Below are 19128 nucleotides of genomic sequence, written 5' to 3' on the forward strand. Positions count from 1 at the left end.
GCTCATTTTATAGTCTCTTGTTCTTACTCATTTTCAATGCTTTAAAAATCATTTTCTGAAACATGTTAAAATATTTATTTATATTTTTATCTGATAGCCCCAATAATTAAGTATTTACAGGTCAATTGTTTGTTGTTCATGCTGGCTTTCACTCATAGTGACTTGTTTCCTTGGGTTCTAAGTTAAAGATACCTTTTTCCAGTAGAGATTTCTGTTTATTTTTGAGAGTCATTTAGGGTTGTTTAGGGCATTTACACCACCATTCTACTAGAAAGGAATATCTACCCTAATTTTTCTGTCCCTTCCTCATGGTTCTCAGATGAAACAATTCCCAAGTGAATAAAAATCAATGCCGCAGTATTTATTATCACTCTTATGAGCAGATTCAAAGACTGTATTATTCCCTCTTTGAAAGATATAAAGTGGAAATTTGAGAAAGATATGCAGTTAAATTATCTAACAAATCCAATATTCTACCACTTGTATCTAGGTTCAACTTGAGCGTTTTTATTTGGCTGGGAAAGCATCTCTAATAAGTGAGTCCTTTCTGCAGTTTGGTTACTAAACCATCCATATCAGCCTCTACTATAAATCATTAATGATGAAAATTGCATGATTATTATTTATTTCAGTCATGTTGTAAAAGACTGCTTGAGGAAGAACTGTATAATCATAGAAATGTACAAACCTGTGAGGGTCATCAGGATCACAATTAGGAAGAAACTGAGTGACTGCTTCTGCCACTTCTTCATTTGATAAAACATCCCAGAGTCCATCAGTGGCCAAGATAAGCACATCATCTGCTCCATGGTCATATTTGGAGAGATCGTAGACTCTTACCTGAAAAGAAATACCCCTGGCTTAAGAAGTTGGGAACACATTTTCTAGGCTCTCCAAGACACATAATTATTCCCCCTAACAAACTGGCTTCTGATTCAACTTCCATTTTCCTTCCAAGACTAGTGGTTTTCAGGAATACATTATAATGTACTTGACATGCAGAAAGCTCTGTAGCCAAAGGTAGCCTCCTTTTGAGAACTGCTTGTACGTGGGTCTCAACACACAGCCACGAATGAGTCCAAGAGCATACCCAGAGGTATGCTTCATAGTCAATAAAGGAGAAATTAATTGAAAATGTAATGCCTTAAGTGAAGTTGGTATGACGACTTCATGTGGACACTGTGCTAGCCAAATAAGCAGTAAGCGGCTGCTTGCTTCCTTCCTTCGCATATTCATTCAGCACACATTTATGAAAGACCTACTCTCTGTCAGGTGGTTTAAGTACAAAGATGAATAACAGAAATCTCTACTTCTAAGGAGCTTCAGTCTGTGGGAAGACTCTTAATAGCTGCTCTGTATGCATTTGTCTAGAACTGAGGAGACACTCTTCATTTAATGCGCTCACATGAAAACCTCTTGGCTTAACCACTTTGAGGTCCAAGTGGCCAGACTCATCTCATGTAAGGATGGGGCTCTGAGGCTACAATCAAGTTGGAGAAGTCCACAGTCTTGGCTAGGTTGTGGACACTTGTTCAGTCTGGATCTCCAAAGTGTGTACTGGTAAACCTAAGTCTTTCCTCCTTTCTAGTACCTTGCATAACTTGGACATATCAACAACCACCTAAGCTCTTTGAACATAAGAGAACAACAGCCTTAGGAAAGCCAGTAATAATAAAAATCAAGCCTTATTTGGGTTTGGTCAAAATTCTATGTATACCCTGCTCTGGTGAGGAGAGGGGGTTGGAATTTCATTGCTGTCACCTCCTAATCTGCCAGAGTTGAGATAGCAGAATCAGTCCCTGTCCACACATTTCAAAGGCATGTCAATTTCATCAATTTTCTGACTCCTTCAACCCCCCTTATTACTTTGTCCTAGTTTCTAAAAGCAAATCTGAGTGAGAGCTGTAGGTCAGGGGAGGAGAGGAGTGAGATGTAGCATAGGCTGCCACTCCTGTGTCCTGTCGCACACAGTCATCACTATAACATCTCTGATTTAGACAGAATACAATTCTAAGAGGCCGACAGGTTGTTCAAATCCAGGTCTTTGAAAGCCAAGCCTCCTATGTTTTAGAAAGGTTTCCCTAGGCCAGTGAAGCCCTCCTGTGGTGCTGGTACTGTGGATGAAAAGCTGCAGAACAAAACAAAAAGCCCACATCTAATCACAGAGCCCTTGGCAAATGAGCTCAAATTAAAAGCAGTCTCCAGGTGCCAGGCCTCTGTGGTCTGCACACTAGATGGGAACAGTTAGCTAATGACCCAGCACGTGTGCCACACTCAGGGGGAGGAACTATCAGGCACACTGGACTGGCTTTTAACATCTTCTGAAAAAACATGTTCACTTAAGGATGAGCTTACATCCTGGAGAAGACACTGTGCCTATGAGCCAAATTAAAGAAAACAGAAAGGGGAACTTAAGTTTACAGCACCTGGACAGTCCTATATGCCAGAAATCTATCTTCAGGCCACTGAAATAACGTGCTCCAATTTTTGCTCTATCAGAAGCAACCCAAACCCCCTTTGCTTTATTTTCTGTGGGTCCTACAGCAGTGCTTCTCAAACTGTAATGTACTTAAGAATCACCCAGGGATCCAGCTAAAATGCAGATTTTATGCAGTTCTGGAGTGGGGCCTGGGATTCTGCATTTCTAAGTTGCTCTCAGGCGATGCTGCAGGTCCACAGACCACACTTTGAACAGCAAGGCCATGGAACATTCCTACTTGGGCAGTTTTGTAAATAAGGGAAGTCAAGGGATTCATGGATGCCATGATGCCTAAATAGACTGTCCCCTAGAGTAGGCTACAGAGAAGACAGCAAATGTCACTCCTGTGCTCCCACGTGGCTCTCTGTATTGTTACTTCTAGTATGCAATATCTTGATGTAAGAATGACTGATAATTTATTAGGGTATACTGTGAGTTAAATGGTGCCCTCCTGCAACCCCCCGTCAAAAACGTCAAAGTCCTAACCCCTGGTACTTGTGAACGTAACCTGATTTGGGAACAGGGCCTTTGCAGATGTAATCAAGATAAGGTGAGAACATACTGGGTTAGGGTAGGCCCTACGACTTGTATATTTATAAGGGAGTTGGCAGGTTTGGACACAAAGAGAGGACAGTGCCATGTGAAGATGGAAGCAGAGACTGGAGTGCTACATCTACAAGCCACGGAATGCCAAGCATTGCCAGCCATCACCAGAATTTGGGAGAGCGGCATGGAACAGATCCTTTCCTAAAACCTCCAGAGAGGCATGGCTCTGTTGACACCTTGATTTCAGACTTTCAGCCTCTAGAACCAGGAGAGAATACATTTCTACAGTTTTAAGCCATCTAGCTTGTGATACTGTCTTACAGCAGTCTGAAGAAATGAATACAGGATATGTCTACGATAGATTTCTATGATAATTTGAGCTCCATAGAATAGAAAATGTTTCTGTTGAGTTGTTCAAGCTGAGGTTGTCCTGCCCATTACACAAATGAAAGTCTAGCTGCCAGAATGGGTATAGGTTGATAAATACAAATTTATTAGAACATGCTCCACTTCATTTCTGTCAATAAAGTTAATCCTTACCTAAGTCCACCACTCCCATCTCCACACACAGTTCTGTCACTCACTTTCATTAGCCAACATGAAAATCCCTTTCAATACCACCGTCAGGTAATCTTTATGTAAAAATAAAAAGCTGGTCACAACTCTATTCCCTAAGGCACTACCCAGTTACTCTCCTTTCAGATTTTTACTGATACCCTTTGTTTCCTGCCCTTTAGCCAAATTCCAAAGGACTCTGCCAACTTTTCACTTATAGCTCATGTCTTATACGCTAGCCTGTGATGCAGAACATCTTGTAAATATGTTTCAGAAGACTTGGACCGCTGTGAAAGCCAGCCCAGAGCACGCTTACCATCCCGGCAGCAAGGACCTCAGCGGATTCCAGGGAGCTCCAGAGTTCTGACCGTCCCTCCCTGAAGCTGTGCTGGTCCTTCTCAAGCAGACCACACTCACCTCCCAACGGCCCCCTGTTCAAGTCCTTCAGCAGCTCCTCTGTGTTCCTCGAGACTCACATGAAACTCACGGGCTCTGAAGCTCCCCAGGACTTGGAATCTGGAAGAGTGACTGCCGGCCCAGGGAGGGGAGATGCAAACTACAAAAACCACCTTTGTCTACAGGGGAGCTGGAGAACATGCTCAGGGCTTTCACAGGCTCCTCCCCAAGTTCCCACCTGCCAAGGGCACACAGATCCCTGCGGGGTTTGCAGTTTCTCAGAGCAGCCGGGGGACCGGGGCCCTGCGGACCTATCTGCCCCGTTCTGCTGCTTCCAATATATGTTCACAGAGAGAGCACTCGCTATGTGTCAAGCACTGCTCTAGACATGTGGGATAGAGCTGTGCCCAAAGTCCCTCAGAACTTCTAAATCAAATAAATTATCATATCAGATAATGATAAGTGCGCTGAAGAAAATTCAAGCAGGGAAAGAAGAATGACAGCCATTTTGGAAGACGTGGTCATGGAAGTCCTCTCTGGAAAGTTCCATTTGAACAGAGATGTGAACAAGTAAGGTGCTTTTCTATGGGTCCCTGTGTCTTCCCTTCCTTCCTTTAGGTACCTGCCACTTCCTTGGATTAACAGCATGTGGATATGGTATTAGAATGATGGTAAAAAATAGGGGTTTGAGGCAGAGGGCAGTGCAATGCCACTTCTGTGGTTAAGGCAATTTACGGGAAGACCAAAGGGCAACTATCTCTCTTTTCCTTTCCTTGGCAATCACAATTCCTTTCCACCCACTAATACAATAGTGACCTGTTTGTTTAAGCTTGTTACTGGCTGTGTTTTCTACAAGATTAGTTGTTCTCAAACTTTGGTGTGTTAAGAATTACTTGGGGTGCTTATTAAACAAATTAAGGTTCAAGGTTCCTGATTGTGTATGGAACCTGATTGTGTATGGAATCTATACCATCAATTCTGATGGTGTAGATTTGAGCTGAGGCCAAGGAATCTTCAGCGTAAACAAGGATCCCAGGAAATTCTGATGCAAGTGGTGGGAGAATCTCACCTTGCAAAATACTTTAATAAACAATAAATTCCTCTGAGAGCAAGGACTGAGCTATCCTATTTGTTCCGATCACCAGAATAGAACACAGAGCCCTGCACTTGGTAACGGCTCAATAAATCACTGAGGAAGCCTTTCCCTGGCTGGGCCTTTACCCCTGTCCTGCTTACAGTGAGCATCCAGTGACATTCCAATATATACTAAGCCAGCTTTGGAATCGGTTATCTTATCTCTCTCCCAAAAATTCAACTCCTAGAGGGCAGAGATCCCATTTTACGTTTCTTCTGTGAACCTAGCCATACTACTGAACTCTAGTAGGTATTCAGGCCAAACTTGCTGAGACAAAGCATAAGTGGAGGGGGAAGGAAGGAGGAAAAATATGAAATCTATGAAATTCATTCAGGAGACTTCCTAATCTCACAGTGACCCAAAAGATTTAGCATCCTAGCTCTGTACTGTCCAAAATAGTCACTGAAATGTAATGTGCTGATATTTACAGTAGAAACTCCTTTTCCTTTCCCTGTCTTCAGTGGAACTGCCAGCAAACAGGAAAACATGCAGAAGTTAGGGAGAAGGAATATGTCTGGGGGTAAACAAGAGCCTTGGCTAATCTGCCCTTGAACGAGTCAAGGGTTGACTGTTCTCACAGGGCCCTCGGCTTCTGAGCAGTTACAGAGATGCCTTAATGCCATCACTGAACACCTATTTTACACAGAAGGCCTTGACAAGCAACTCTTTAACTCAGCACCTTCACTTAGTTTTCAGCCATGGGCTGCTGTTTCAGCACTTGCCTAATACGTGCTTGCATCTTTGTTCTATTACTGATGATATTTCGGTGACACATTAACAGAGCTCAGACTGCTCTGAGCTGATGCCGGCTTCTAGAAGAGACTTTTAAAAAGGACCCATTAATTCTTCCATTTGCCAAATCTCTGCTGCTTCTCCAGGATGCCCTCACTGCTTTTATGGCTTTATCAGCTCAGCAAATTCTCTAAACCTTTTTTCTCTTTTAAGAATTCACTGTAGGATGATGAGCAAACCCAGTTCAGACCAGGCTTTGTGGAGGGGAAAGAGCCCTGTCCTTGTTATCAGAAGCCTTTGCTTCAGGTTTCTGCTTCTAACCAGCTTCATGACTTAAGTCACTTATTCTGTAGCTATTTTCTTATCTCTGGAATTATTAAGAAAAAAACTTTTGCAAAAATAAATACAATATTCTAATACCTCTGCTATCTCTCTCCCAGAGCTGTTATGAAGATCAAATGAGATGATGTGGATGGAATTGCAAATTCTTATGTGCTAACAATGCTATCATCTTGTGGCACTCATCTCAGGATGATACAGCTGAAAACAGAATAGGTGGTGGAAGGAAAAGAGTAAGAGTGGCCTCAGGGGATCTGGGGTTCAACTCCAAAGTTCCATTTAAAATAGCAGTCATTAGAAATAGAGTCAAGAGGCTACACTGGAGGTCACTGTTACGCATGCTTCAGTCAGACATTGCCACCTATAGTAACTTGCCAAACCCCAAATAAAACCATTCCTGCCAATCTTAAACAATAGCTAGGGCATTATATAAGATTCTACAAAGGTTCCACACACAAGGGTAACTCTCTAAAACCTTCAACCTCCAGATGGGTCCCTGGACCAGATAAGTCCTGAAATGGAGAGGGGTCAGCCCTTCTAGAACATCAACTAGTTCCATTCCCCTATCCCATATTATTGACAGTCCCTTCCAATATGAAAAAGTTAGAATGGGAATAGCCCAAATACCCCTAAAGAGTGGGACAGAAAGATTAAAGGTGATGGCAGAGTTATACAGAGAAGGATGGGTTTAACAAATAAGTATGAGTGCTGAGTCATTATACTGGTATTTCTTTTAGCCTCCAGTATCTCAGAGCAGCTAGAAATAAAAACCTAAAATTGTGGAATTGTAACCCTATACCAAACTCTGAAATCTGCTCTACAACTAATTGCTGCAATGTACTTTGAAATTTATTGCTTTTATGTATATATGTTATTTAAAGAGAAGGAGGAGTATAACTGAGAAGATAGGATTTAACAAATGAGTATGACTGCTGAATCATTACATTGATATTTCTGTTGGTCTCCAGTGTCTTGGAGCAGCTAGAAGAAAAATTAAAAATCATGGAACTGTAACCCATTCCAAACTTTAAAATCTGTTCTATAGCTACTTTAAAAATGTACTTGGAGATTTACTGCTTTTTTGAATATATGTTATAATCCACAATAAAAAAAAAAGTTAAAAAAAAAAAAAAGCAGAGACTGGGACTCTCGTTAGTATTCTTGGCAGAAAAGCCAAAGGTGGTTCCTAACGTAAAGGCTGTCAAGAGTGGTAGGAAACCAGGGAGTACGAAGTCTTGTCCCTTCTTCTCCATGTGGCCAACCCAAAAACTGGACCTATAGAACTTGGAATATGACAGTTATACTAGAAGAAAACAAAACTCTAGTAGAATCTCTCACGGTCCTAAACTGCCCAAATTGATTCCTTCATTATTGGTATTCTGACAGATCACCAAGTCATCCAAATGCTCTCCAGCTACGTACAATGTCTTTGAGTTAATGCTGAATTTGGTGGCAGAAGACTTGGGTTTGAGACACACGTTGGCCCCTTATTAGTTAGGCAAACCATTTGTTCATTTGCTTTTTCAAGGTCTTTTACGCACCTTCTGGGAATATTCAATGAAATAAGAGTAATAATTGATCAGGGGCAGAGTATAAGGGAAGAGGAGCTGGCCATCTTATGTGTTACAGCAGAGGAAACAGCAGGGGACAAGGCCTGAGTATGTGAGAGTATGTGCTACTAGGAATGCTTATGGTTCGAACATTGCATGACTCTATCACTGGATGAGTTAGTTAGACCCTGATGTCACTGGCCATATGAACTCAGAGGATTTGGCTGCAGATGAATCAAATGACATCTGAGTATGAGCTGGCTGTTTTGACGGTGTGATTTTATACTTACAATATACCAGAGATATTCTTGAGGCTTTTTTTCCCCCTAGTCCACAGTAAAAATAAAAATTTGATTCTGGAGGGTGGATACAATCTTATAGCTCAAAAAGTTTCTAAACTGGATGAAATATTAGGTAGTGTGAAGACAGTCTGAAGTCTCACTCACTGCCTGGCTGCTCTAGCATAAGACTTCTACTTTCCTCCACATAAGACCTGGCACTTGACAACTCAAACTGAGGTGAGCCATACGAAAGAATTTTCACTTACATGCCGGGACACTCTCATGAAATGCTGCTTTTCCTGGTCTTCCAATGACTTGTTCACCACTGAATTAAGGGCTTGTTGAACCAATCAGTAAAACAACGAAATTGAATCAACTCATAATCACTTGAGGATTAATTTGATCTTTACTAACAAGCTTATTTATGGAAATAAGGGTCAGAAGATATCCTAGCAGTATGTTCAAGTACCTGGGAGTAGCACGGATGGATTGAGGCGCCTCAGATGAGACAGAAACAGTGACCATACATCGCTGTATGCCTGGGGTAGCTTTGGTTTATGCTTGTTTTCCCAGCAGAATTATTAATCGTGCCCCCTTTGATTTTCAAAAATGTCAAGGTTTAGATGACAATTTATGTGGTTGGTCACCTGATGTATAAATAATGAAATAACTGCTAGTCTTCATTCCTGTAGCTGTTGCTGGCCGTTGGGAACAAAAATAACCAGTGTGGGAATGCTTCATAGGACTCTTCACTATATGATGGGTTATCTGAGATCTCAAGTGAGAAGACAGCAAGTGAGCAAGTTAGTTATGCAGCTTGCTTTGCAAGAGCAGGGACGATCACTGCGTGTATACTGTGGGATGCCACTGCGCAGCAAAGTCAGTCCTGCTGATTGCAGCTATTCAGGTAGCAGGAATTCCAGGTCCCCGCAGACCTGTGTTCCAGCACAGAATGAGGTGTGTGACATCCCTAACCGCTCTGCCCAGCATTGGACCAAATGAGCCATAAGAATGAACCACGCAATCCATGATTAGAGCACTGATATATCAGAAGACAGTTTTAGGAATGTAAAAGAGAAGTTCTGAAGCACAATGAAGAATGGTCTTTGGATTTTCAGCTTCAGAATTGTCTGAAATATTCCTAGGACTCACTTTCGATTTGATTGATTCAGATTTTCAGGAAGTGGATGCCAGGGTTTTTTTTTTTTTTTTTTTAAACAAACTCCTCAAGCTCCTCTTGCATGCATTAATATCTGAGAATATCTGGAACCAGGTATATAATATCTGGAATCTGGAATCAGGAAAATGGGGTTCAAATTAAGGAGGAACCTAAGGTAGTAAATAAGACATACCCACCTCTGGAGGTATTTCAGTTTTTCTTATTTATAGACAGATCTCTTTTGCCAAATTCAAAAAAAAAAAAAAAAGATGCCGTAACGTTTATCAAAATCAGCTGTAAACATTCAAATGAAATTGTGATTTTTCAGCAGAGGCCCATAGGGTAAGAATCTCTAACAGGAGAAAATGTTTGACACAAACGTTCTGGTTGGCTTTCTTTGCATGACCACTGATTTAAATTGCCTAGCTAGCTCTTTTCCTATGTGTCAGAGTAAATTTCATATACTGGTTTTATTCACACAGCTGGTTAGCAACCCTCAAGTCACTGGCCAAATGGGACCAACACATGTAAATGATGTACAGATGCATACAGTGATCTTTACAGTTAGACTTGACAGGTAGAGATGGAGATGGAAAAAGTTATGAAGTCTCCTATATAAGTCAGATGTTTCCAGAATCAAAGAAAGCAGTCAATGCAAACTCTTAGCATGTGTTTTTTCCCCCAGACTATTCAAAGTGGTGGTGGTGGTGGGGCAGGGGCAACAAGAAGCCTCCAAGGTGTATCACTCCAACTGCGATCATGGATGTATAATGAAATGTTGCAGATGTATGGAATTAGAGTAGAGATTATGAAAGCTATCCAATACCACTGCTCTAGTTTATCTAAATATCCTTAGATAGAACTCATTATTTTCCCTTTGTGCAGGAGAATCCGTGTTTTGTGGGCCTGATGTTTATAAAATTTTAGCGGCTCTTTTTGAGAAAGAACACAAAATTAATTGTGAATACAAATTTAGATACGAAAGTGGATGCTGATTAAGAATAAAGGAAATCACACACAAAAAATTACTGGAGACTTGGGAATTGAGGCCCCTTCCTTTTGAAAAATGTTTCCTGATTACAACCTTGCTTCTCCTCCCCATCTAGAACATCTTAAATTTCCCAGCAACAACCAGAACTCACAGGGGCTGGTCCAAGTGAAGGGTCCTAATGCTTAAGTGTAATTAGCTTCTTTGTAAATCTGCCCGCATGCTGCAAATCAGATTTCCTTTATTAATTAAGTAGCTAAACAGCTGACATACTCACTTACATTGTTTGCAGTGGAAAAACAGTTGATGATCCTCAAGCTCCCACAGCAGGGAGGGTCCTTCGATAGGAAGGCTGTGTGAGAAAGTCTTCAAGACGGCCACCATCAAGTCCTTCCCTCCCGGTATAAGCATGCTGGTCCTCACATCAAAGGTGGACTCCATTTCCCCTCCCCTAGTTACTTCCCTCACCAACACAATGTGACCCAAGTGACATTCTGGGATTTCTGAGGCTAAGTATTAAGAAGCATAGCAGCTTCTGCTTGCAACTCTTAAAACATCTGTTCTTGAGATGCTTTTCTCTCAGAATCCACCTGCCATGCTATGAGAAGCTGAAACCACATGGAGAAGCCATGTGTAGTTAGCTCGGCTGAATGTTCAGTACATAGGCAACACTGACAGCCTACCTCCTGAGGGAGCCATCTTGGCCTTCCAGCACAGCCTTCAGCCCAGCTGACGTCTAACCCCAACCATATGAGATACCCAAGGGAGAAAAACCCTGCTAAGCCAGTCAACCCCTAGGACTAAGAAAAATAAGAATAATTTGCTCTTTAAAGCTTCTAAGTTTTGGGAGTGGTTTGTTTCACAGTCAACAAAGGCACAAAGTGACCATCATTCCCAGGCCTCCAGGTGGAACATGGGACATGGAGCTCTTTGGAATATTCTCTTTGGTCCCTACTTGTCCATGAGTGGCATTCGTATCCCCGGCTCCTGTCTATCAGTAGGTAAATACCAAGAATATTTGTTTCTCAGGGCAGTGAGAGATGAGAGTCCGCAACTGTCCAGTTGAATATGGGGGCTGCAGGGGAGGAAAACGCCCATTTTAGTTTTTGATCCAAGCCATGGCTTCCAATCTAACTTTATAATAGCCATAAAGCTGTGTTGATGCTTGATTCTTATGTCTATTTCTAAAAATTGGTTTAGAAAACTCGGAGGGGTAAAGGCATACAATTAATTTTCTTCTTCAAACCCCATAAGCACTACCCATTCTTCCTTTCTTTTAGGCTGGAAAGCAAAGAAAAATTTTTTTTCTTACCTTTTTACTCTGCTTCATCCTCTAAATCAAATCTGCCATCAGGTTATGTTACATTTTTTAAAAAACCTTTGCTCAGTTCTGCCCCCTCCTTTTAGTTTTTGCAGCCCCTGCTCCAGCTCAGCTCCTTACTGCCACAGTTCCAGTCCTACGATGGCCTCCCTGTCTCAAGCGCCTGCCCTTCCAACTCTCCCACTCACCTACCTGCTGCCACAGACGGAGGTTCTCAAACGCTACATTCATCAATCTCTTCCTCTGCCAAAGGACCTTATCTACTGCCACAGGCCCCATTCGAGGCCCTTTGTAATAATTAGCTTTATTATAGCTAACAGCCCTTCAACTTAACCCATTAAACTGTCCTGAGGCAAATTTTACTTCACACCAGACCCACACTGGTTTCCTTCTTTTCCCAGTTCTGTTTATTCTCTTCTTCTCCAGATTATACAGTTCATCTCTCGCTTCTTTGAATTCCTCATGTACTTTAGGAAGCAGCAACCACAGTGTTTTGTGGCTTTGGCTTGTCTCACCTTCCATCTGGCCCCAATTCTTATTCCTTAAGGATGGGTTCCCTTGTGTTCTACTCAATAAACGTTAACAGGGCAGAGAGACCGTCCAGAAAGATCCAGTGAAATTTCGTGGTTTTGTGGACTAGAAAGAGGAATGGGAATTAATATTTATTATGCCAGGTTCTGAGCTAAGCCCTTGGAATATGTCATTTAATTTGTTTCTTACAACAACTTTATTGTCCCCTTCTGCTGAAAAGGAAGCAGAGATTTAGGTAAAGTAACTTCGTCAAGGTCGCCCAGCTGGTAAGAGAAGAGTTGGAAGCCAAGACTGATTACAAGTCCAGGTTTTTAACCTCCACAACCCATTAACACACCACCTCCTACAGTTTGACAAGCCTAGCATAATTGAAAAAAATTTTTTTTCCTGTATTACCCAAAGATAACTATTGTTACATTTTGGAAAGCTTCAAGACTTTTGGCCATGTATACACATATTTTTATCTACTTATGATCACACTATTTATATGTACAATCACAGTCTGCCTCATTTAATACAATCCATGACATTATGCACCAATATTGTTTTTTATTGTTTGGTCTAACCACGGCATGCAACACGGAGTGTTCTTTATCCAAACGAGAGTTTGACTTAGGGCATGATAAATCACCAGGAATCAGAAGGTTGCAACTGCTAAGAGAGATCTCATGCTTTCATGGTAGACAACCGGGCAGTCCCAAACAAAATGGTCATTATCTCTCAATATGAAAGTGAAAACTGGAAGCCCCTAGGGTGAGAGGCCTTCCAGAAGATGGAGGGGAAGGAAAACCAAGATATACTGATTATCCCTGAGGGCGTAGCTGACCCTGTCCCAGGCAATTTCATGGACATTTTCTTTTACTTTTCCCAGCAACTTGTCAACAGAGGCATTTTTTTTTCCCACCCCACCTGAAGGAAGAGAAAAGGCAGGCACCTAGCAATGTCAGTACTGGAGTCAAAATTCAGACACTGGAGTTCGAAGTCTCCGTTCTATTAGGGAAGGTTGTTTCGGATGAAAGAAAAAAATAACGTCGAGAGAGAAAACTGAGAATGAGCTAAATGAGTGATCTGGAGTTATAAGAAACAGCTGACAGGATTCTTTAAGACCAAGGAGAGGGGAAAAATGAAAGAGAGAGAAAATTGGGTTCCTTGTGGCTCAGTGTGGCAGGGGCGGGGAGGGGGAAGGACCGCTGAGTTGAGGAGGAGTCGGCCCCTGAAAAGAAAAAGACCCTGTTCTTCCAAGAGCCCAAAAGGAGACTAAAGGTAACACCCCAGGCTTGGACGAGAGGCTGGAAAGGGAAGGTGAAATTGAGAAGTATCCTAGCTCTACAGAGAGCCTGTCGCGGGCCAGAAAGGGGCGTGGAGCAGAGAACATCTGGAGGGTTTAGGCTGCAGGCCTGTGCCAAGCTGCTGAGTAACATGACACTCTGTAATTTACCCGATGATGTCTGGGCCTGCTGGGAGTGGGAGAAGGGCTGGAAAAGGAGAACATGTGGAGAGCCTCGGCTCCAGTGGGTTTGCGTTGATAAATCCTTTCTTTCTCCACTTGAACTCTTTTAGGATGGTCTAAAAAAATTTAATGGTGACCCTCATTGAACAAGACAGTGGGGGGATCTGGGGGAAGTTTCCCTTCCACTGTGAGGCGGGGTGGAGGGTTGGGGGGAGTGGGGGTGGGGTGGGGGCTGCATCCTAGCTTGTTCCTCAGAGAAAACAAGATGCTGGGACACAGGGGAGAAAAATGCCTCCTCTGCTCAACCCATGGCCTCCAGCTCTCAGGCCTAGACTCTGCTGAGCAGGCCTCTGGTGGAATTCCGTCTTTGGCCAGAAATCCCTGCCTTAGACTGGAAAGGCTTGAGGGGGGAAGCGCAGCAAACCTGGCGGCTGCACTCTGGGTTTGGCAAACTCAAGACTTTTCCAGCGCTTTGTGTTCAGTGAAACCAAAAATGTGTTTGGCTAGAAACACTTCTCTAATTTTTAAACCCCTGTGCGTTTTTTACGTAAATCTGGTCCACATGCTTCTGATTTATTTATATTTAACTCATCAAATCGAATTAGGGCCTACAATAATGAATGGGAACAATGCTGATTTCCAAGAAGATTTTTGAGCCCTTTTTCTTAGAACTAAGTCACATTTTTTCTCCAAGCGTTAAAACTACCAGGCTGATCTGGGCTTGAAGTTTAGAATGCAGATGTGAAATAAAGATCCATGTTTGGCAAAGACAAAAGCATAACTTCCTTAGGAAGCTGCAGTTAGAATGCGAGGGTAGGCTTGGGGTGGAAGTGGGGGAGTGAAGACAGCAAGGGAGTCAGTTATTAAGTTGGCTTTCTGGGCTTCCCATAAAAGTCCCTAGCAGTTTTTCCTGGGTATGATTTTATCGCCACCAACCAAGGAAAAGGAGTGTCTACCCCCAGCGTCTGGGGATGGAGGGTTTTCCGGAACCATCCATCTTCCTCTGAACTTCCTCCAAAGTAGCCAATTCAAGCTGTTCCCCATCTTCCCTTCTAATTTTGCCCCAGCCCCCATCTCTAGACTCTGGCCAAGGCCTTTCCATCTGGAAGCATTTAAAAGTGCACAACCATTTTAATCTCGTGTAAGAGAATCTTGAGATACACGCTACATACCCATTAAGCTAAATTACGGCTGCACATGCTTGTGCCACACAGCTCCCTCTGTCCCGAGTTTGTGCATACAAAAGACCATTACCATATTTCTCAATTACCCATTCTACAATATCATCATTTTCCACTTCGGTCTGAGGCCAGTAATAAAACCCTAGTCACTGAGGTCCCAAGACCTCTCTTCGTTCTCAAGACAAAGGTGCCTCTTCACAGCCCTTTGAACCAGTACCCAGTGGGCCTCTGTCCAAAAAAATTTCCTTGAATTCAGCTTCTCTCCTCTACAGGCCCTGCTCTAATTAGACAGATCTAGGTACTCGTACCAGCTTGCTACTGAGCTCTACAATTTTGGGGGAATTATTTCACTTGCCTGGGTGTCAATTTCCCAATCTGAGAAACGGGTATCATCAACCATACCTACCTCACAGGGGTGTTGTGAGGATTAAATGAGATGTTACATATTAAAAACTTAAGATGTTGTCTAGCTCATCTGAAATATTTAATAAAAGTTGTTTTTGTTAATATAAAAACTTCCACACCTTATTCAACTCCACAACTTTTCTAAGAGCAATTAAGTTTTTCCAGAGGTCACCAATTTCCTTTAAATCCTCCCTTCCGCTCACTAATGCTGAAAGCACCAATCCATTCGCTCATGGACCAGCATCATTTCAGCTAGGTGGCAAGAAGTTTCTGATCAGTCTACTGGAATTTTTCCTTAATCTTCAGGGAATCTTCCATCTAGTCCCAGTTTAATCCTAGTCTCTTTTTTAATTCAATACTGGCAGAGAGATTAGAAGATCTAAAATCTAAAGGCACATAGATCATTCTCCTTCACACCAAACTGAGCTTTTCTCACTGTACACAGAACATATGAACATGTGTACAGAGGAGGGAGGTAAGAAAGAGGTTTTTACTTTGCTTTAAGGCATAAACTGGTTTATACATGTTGGTTGAGAACCTGAGGGTCCTGAGACGCATTTTACGTGTCCTTCTGGATAATGGAAATGTGAAGGGACCATTTAATAATCTGCTAATTACCTCTCTCCCAAGAAGGGAAATAAAAAACATTTACATGCGGAGCTACAGGTACTATGTTCTGTGCAATACAAAGAAAAGAGAGTCCATGGTCCTGAATTTATTGTTTATCCCTGGCCAGGACTCAGCAGTAGTTCATGGATCCTGGTGTTGGCCAGAATACTGGGACCAGGGATCCACTGGATTCCAGGGGAACCTTGGACACATTAGGTAGTATAATGGTCTTCTTCATGAAGAATTATACAAGGATTAAAAGAGAGAACATCTGTAGGCTCTTAACAAATGGCAATTATTATTTCCATGAAGTAGACCTTACCTGAACTATTGGGTAATATCAGGAAATATGTGTGTCATCCATGCCTAATATTAGTAGAGATTTCTCTCTCAGCAACCTCCTGTATCTAGAGGTACTTGTAGGCCAGTCCCAGCTCTAAAGGACTTGAAAAGAACTAGGCCTGCTCATATCCCTCCAAAGGGGGATGCGAACGGGGTGGGCAGTTTGTGCCCATAGATGGTTCTAGGGTGGACATATGATATGAAGGGACAATTCGTGAGCGGGCAAGTCACTTGTGGTCTAGTATAAAAGGTTATAGGGCCAATCAGATTCCTCTCTGGCAATCTGGAATTGGGGGATGAGAAACTGGGCTGACTGACAGCAGAGACATATGGAACATGTTGGCCATATTTACAGAAGACCTTCATAGAGATTGACAGGCTCCCAGAGGCTCTCCAGGGCTGCTGGGATTCCAAAACCCCTCTCCTAGAAAGCCTGGCTGTTCAAAGATTCTTCCTGTGGATGCTACTGACATCTATTCCAATATTATTGAAATAAATAGCACCTTGTTTTGAGCTATCTTAAGTGGCTTTGTTTACTCCAACTGAAAGAATCTTCACTAAAATGTTTGGGAAGAACATGCAGATGGAGCTGTGTCTAAACGTTCTGGGCATTTCTAATGCAAGGCACTGCTTTAACAGTTAGTAACATAGTATGGCACTGTTGGTTCCCAACTCAATCCTTTCTGGCTCCCATCTACAACAGAAACGGGAAAAGTTAAAGCTCTCTCTCTCCCAGCCTCCCCTGAAGCTAGGAGAGGTCATGTGACATAGTTCTGTTAATGAAATATAAAGGAGTATTTTTTGGATTAATAGGCTAGCCCTTAACTTCTCCTTCCCTTCAATGGAAATGGTAGACTTGTAGTTGTTGCCATCATATTTTCCACTAAGGAAAAGTCAAATAAGCATAGAGAGGCCATCCCCAGCACAGCCGAGGTGCTGAACCAACACTAGGAGCCATGTCGTTACAGTTCTCATTAGGTGAGAAAAATTTACCTATAAAGTACTACAGGAAAATAAACTACTACTAAAAGTTAGATTTTTCTATTACTTGGAAGCAAAATCTTTTCTAAATGATACACCCTGAAAGTGAACACAGAACTTAATATTGTTCCCTATATTGTGAGAAACATGATGATTTTTTTTTAACCAAACCAAACTTGTTTATAAATTAAGTTTTCCAAATAGCAACTGAGTGATAACAAGTCCCCAAGTAATTAATATCGAATAAGATACAGATATGAATAACTATGATATAAGGCAAAAAGTAAAGGGCCTTAAGAATAAGTCTCCTATGTACACCTGGAGGAGGAAGAGACATTTCTCTCAGTTGGGGAAGGGGGGGAGTCAAGGATGCCTCTTCAGGAGAAGCATTTGAGCTACACGCTGGAGTAAAAGAATCTGGATATTTGGAGATGGGAAAGAAGGGCATCCTAGGCAGAAGGGACACCTTTAAGCAGAAAACAGTGAGGCCATTCTGGTTCATTCTGGTGTACAGAAAACAAAGATCACATTGGAAAGTTAGACCCAAAAATATCAAGCCTTGGATGCCAGGTGAAAGAGGCCAAGTTTTATTCTCTAGGCCATGGGGTGCTCTTAAAGAATTCCAAGCAGATAGGAGTCAGAACGGTTCTTAAGGAAAATTCACCTGATGACAATATGTGGGATGGATTTGAGGAGGCAGGCAATCCCACCAGGGGGCTATGCAGGAGGTGATGGAGATATGAATCAGGATAGCAAAGACAGAATGAAATAGAAAGAAGACACATTCATGAGAGACAGTGCAGAAGTATGTGTAACACAATCTGGCTACTGTCTGGATATGAGGTTCGAGTATGGGGAGCAATAGTGCGGAAAACATTGCACTGTACACAATATAAACAAAAACCTCACAGGGTACCTCTGGAGCTGAAGACAGGAATGGTTTTATGTAGATGTTGGAGTCATGCACCTTCAGGTCATGGTCCCCAAGCCCCCTGGTCACTCCAATAGTTGCCATTACTCGGGCCTAGAAGAATAAGCAGAGGGTCATCAGAAACATTCACATTCACAGAGAAAAAAGTCCCGTCAAGACAGCTGCCGAGGGCCAAGAGTGATGCAATACTTTTCCAGTCTTTCCTGGCATGTGCTCCTTGCTGCTAACTTACGTGGGTAGTTATTACCAAAGAAGGGGTCACGGGAATCATGTATTTGAGGGGTGGCCTTTCTACCAATTATCTTAAGCTGAATGAGCTTCTGCTATCTCTTTTCAGCTTTCTGTTTTTAGAGATTGGAGGGAAGGGTGTCCAACAAACTAAAGCCAATGCAGGGGTGATGTCTAATGTTATGGAAAAGCAGTTCAAATAAAATCCAACAGGATCTATCTGTCTTAGTCTGCCAGGGTTGCTATGACAAATACCCCACAAAGGGTTCGCTTAAATAATGGGAATTTATTGACTTATGGTTTTCGAGGCTAAATGTCTAATATCAGGATCTCAACAGGCCATACTTTCTCCCAGAGTTTCTAGCATTCTGGTACAGCCTTGCCACTATTCTTGGAGTTTCTTATTTGCATCTCAGCCGCTGCTATGTGGTGATCTGCCTCATTTTTTGGCCTCTTCTCATTTCTGGCTTCTACTGATGGTGTCTGAATTTTCTCTGCTTTATTAAGATTCTAGTCATATGGATTAAGGCACACCCTGATTCAATTTGGAAGATCCATTCACAAATGAACCCATGCCTTCCTTAACTAATAATAACATCTTCAGAAGTACTGTTTTCAAATGGATTCATATTCACAGAAAAAAAAGTGGGCTAAGACTTGAACATATTGTTATGGGCAACATGATTCAATCCACACCACCATCCATCCATCCATCCATCAGTCCATCAACGACTCACTCTACAAGTATTTACTGACTACCAGCTGTGTTCCTCTTTCTATGATGGGCACTAAGCAAAAGATAAAAAAAAGTCAGAGACACTGCTTCTGCCCTCCCAAAGCTCATCTATAATGCTTTATGACTGGAGAATATTAACCATTCGCTCACTCTATAACCTATCCTGCTAATGTATGGGTGGAAAGGGACAAAATGTCATTAGCACTGTGAGCAACTCAGAGTCCCTAGGATTGAGACTGTGCCACCTGTGCCC

General features: G+C 42.2%; 1 protein-coding gene across 3 annotated transcripts in view; it reads right to left on the reverse strand.

Annotated features, from left to right (window-relative positions):
- PPM1H (protein phosphatase, Mg2+/Mn2+ dependent 1H) overlaps window positions 1–19128 on the reverse strand; it is a 278117-nt gene that overhangs the window by 25243 nt on the left and 233746 nt on the right. For 2 of the 3 annotated variants that reach the window (XM_077111274.1, XM_077111276.1), the window contains exons 8-9: window positions 17897–18004; window positions 689–840 (exon numbers count right to left, since the gene is read on the reverse strand). In XM_077111274.1, the coding sequence (XP_076967389.1) occupies window positions 689–840; window positions 17897–18004 (260 nt within the window). The remainder of the gene's footprint in view (window positions 1–688; window positions 841–17896; window positions 18005–19128) is intronic. The other variant, XM_077111275.1, reaches the window with a different exon arrangement.

The sequence above is a fragment of the Tamandua tetradactyla genome, chromosome 7 (assembly GCF_023851605.1).
Source record: "Tamandua tetradactyla isolate mTamTet1 chromosome 7, mTamTet1.pri, whole genome shotgun sequence".
Classification (NCBI taxonomy): domain Eukaryota; kingdom Metazoa; phylum Chordata; class Mammalia; order Pilosa; family Myrmecophagidae; genus Tamandua; species Tamandua tetradactyla.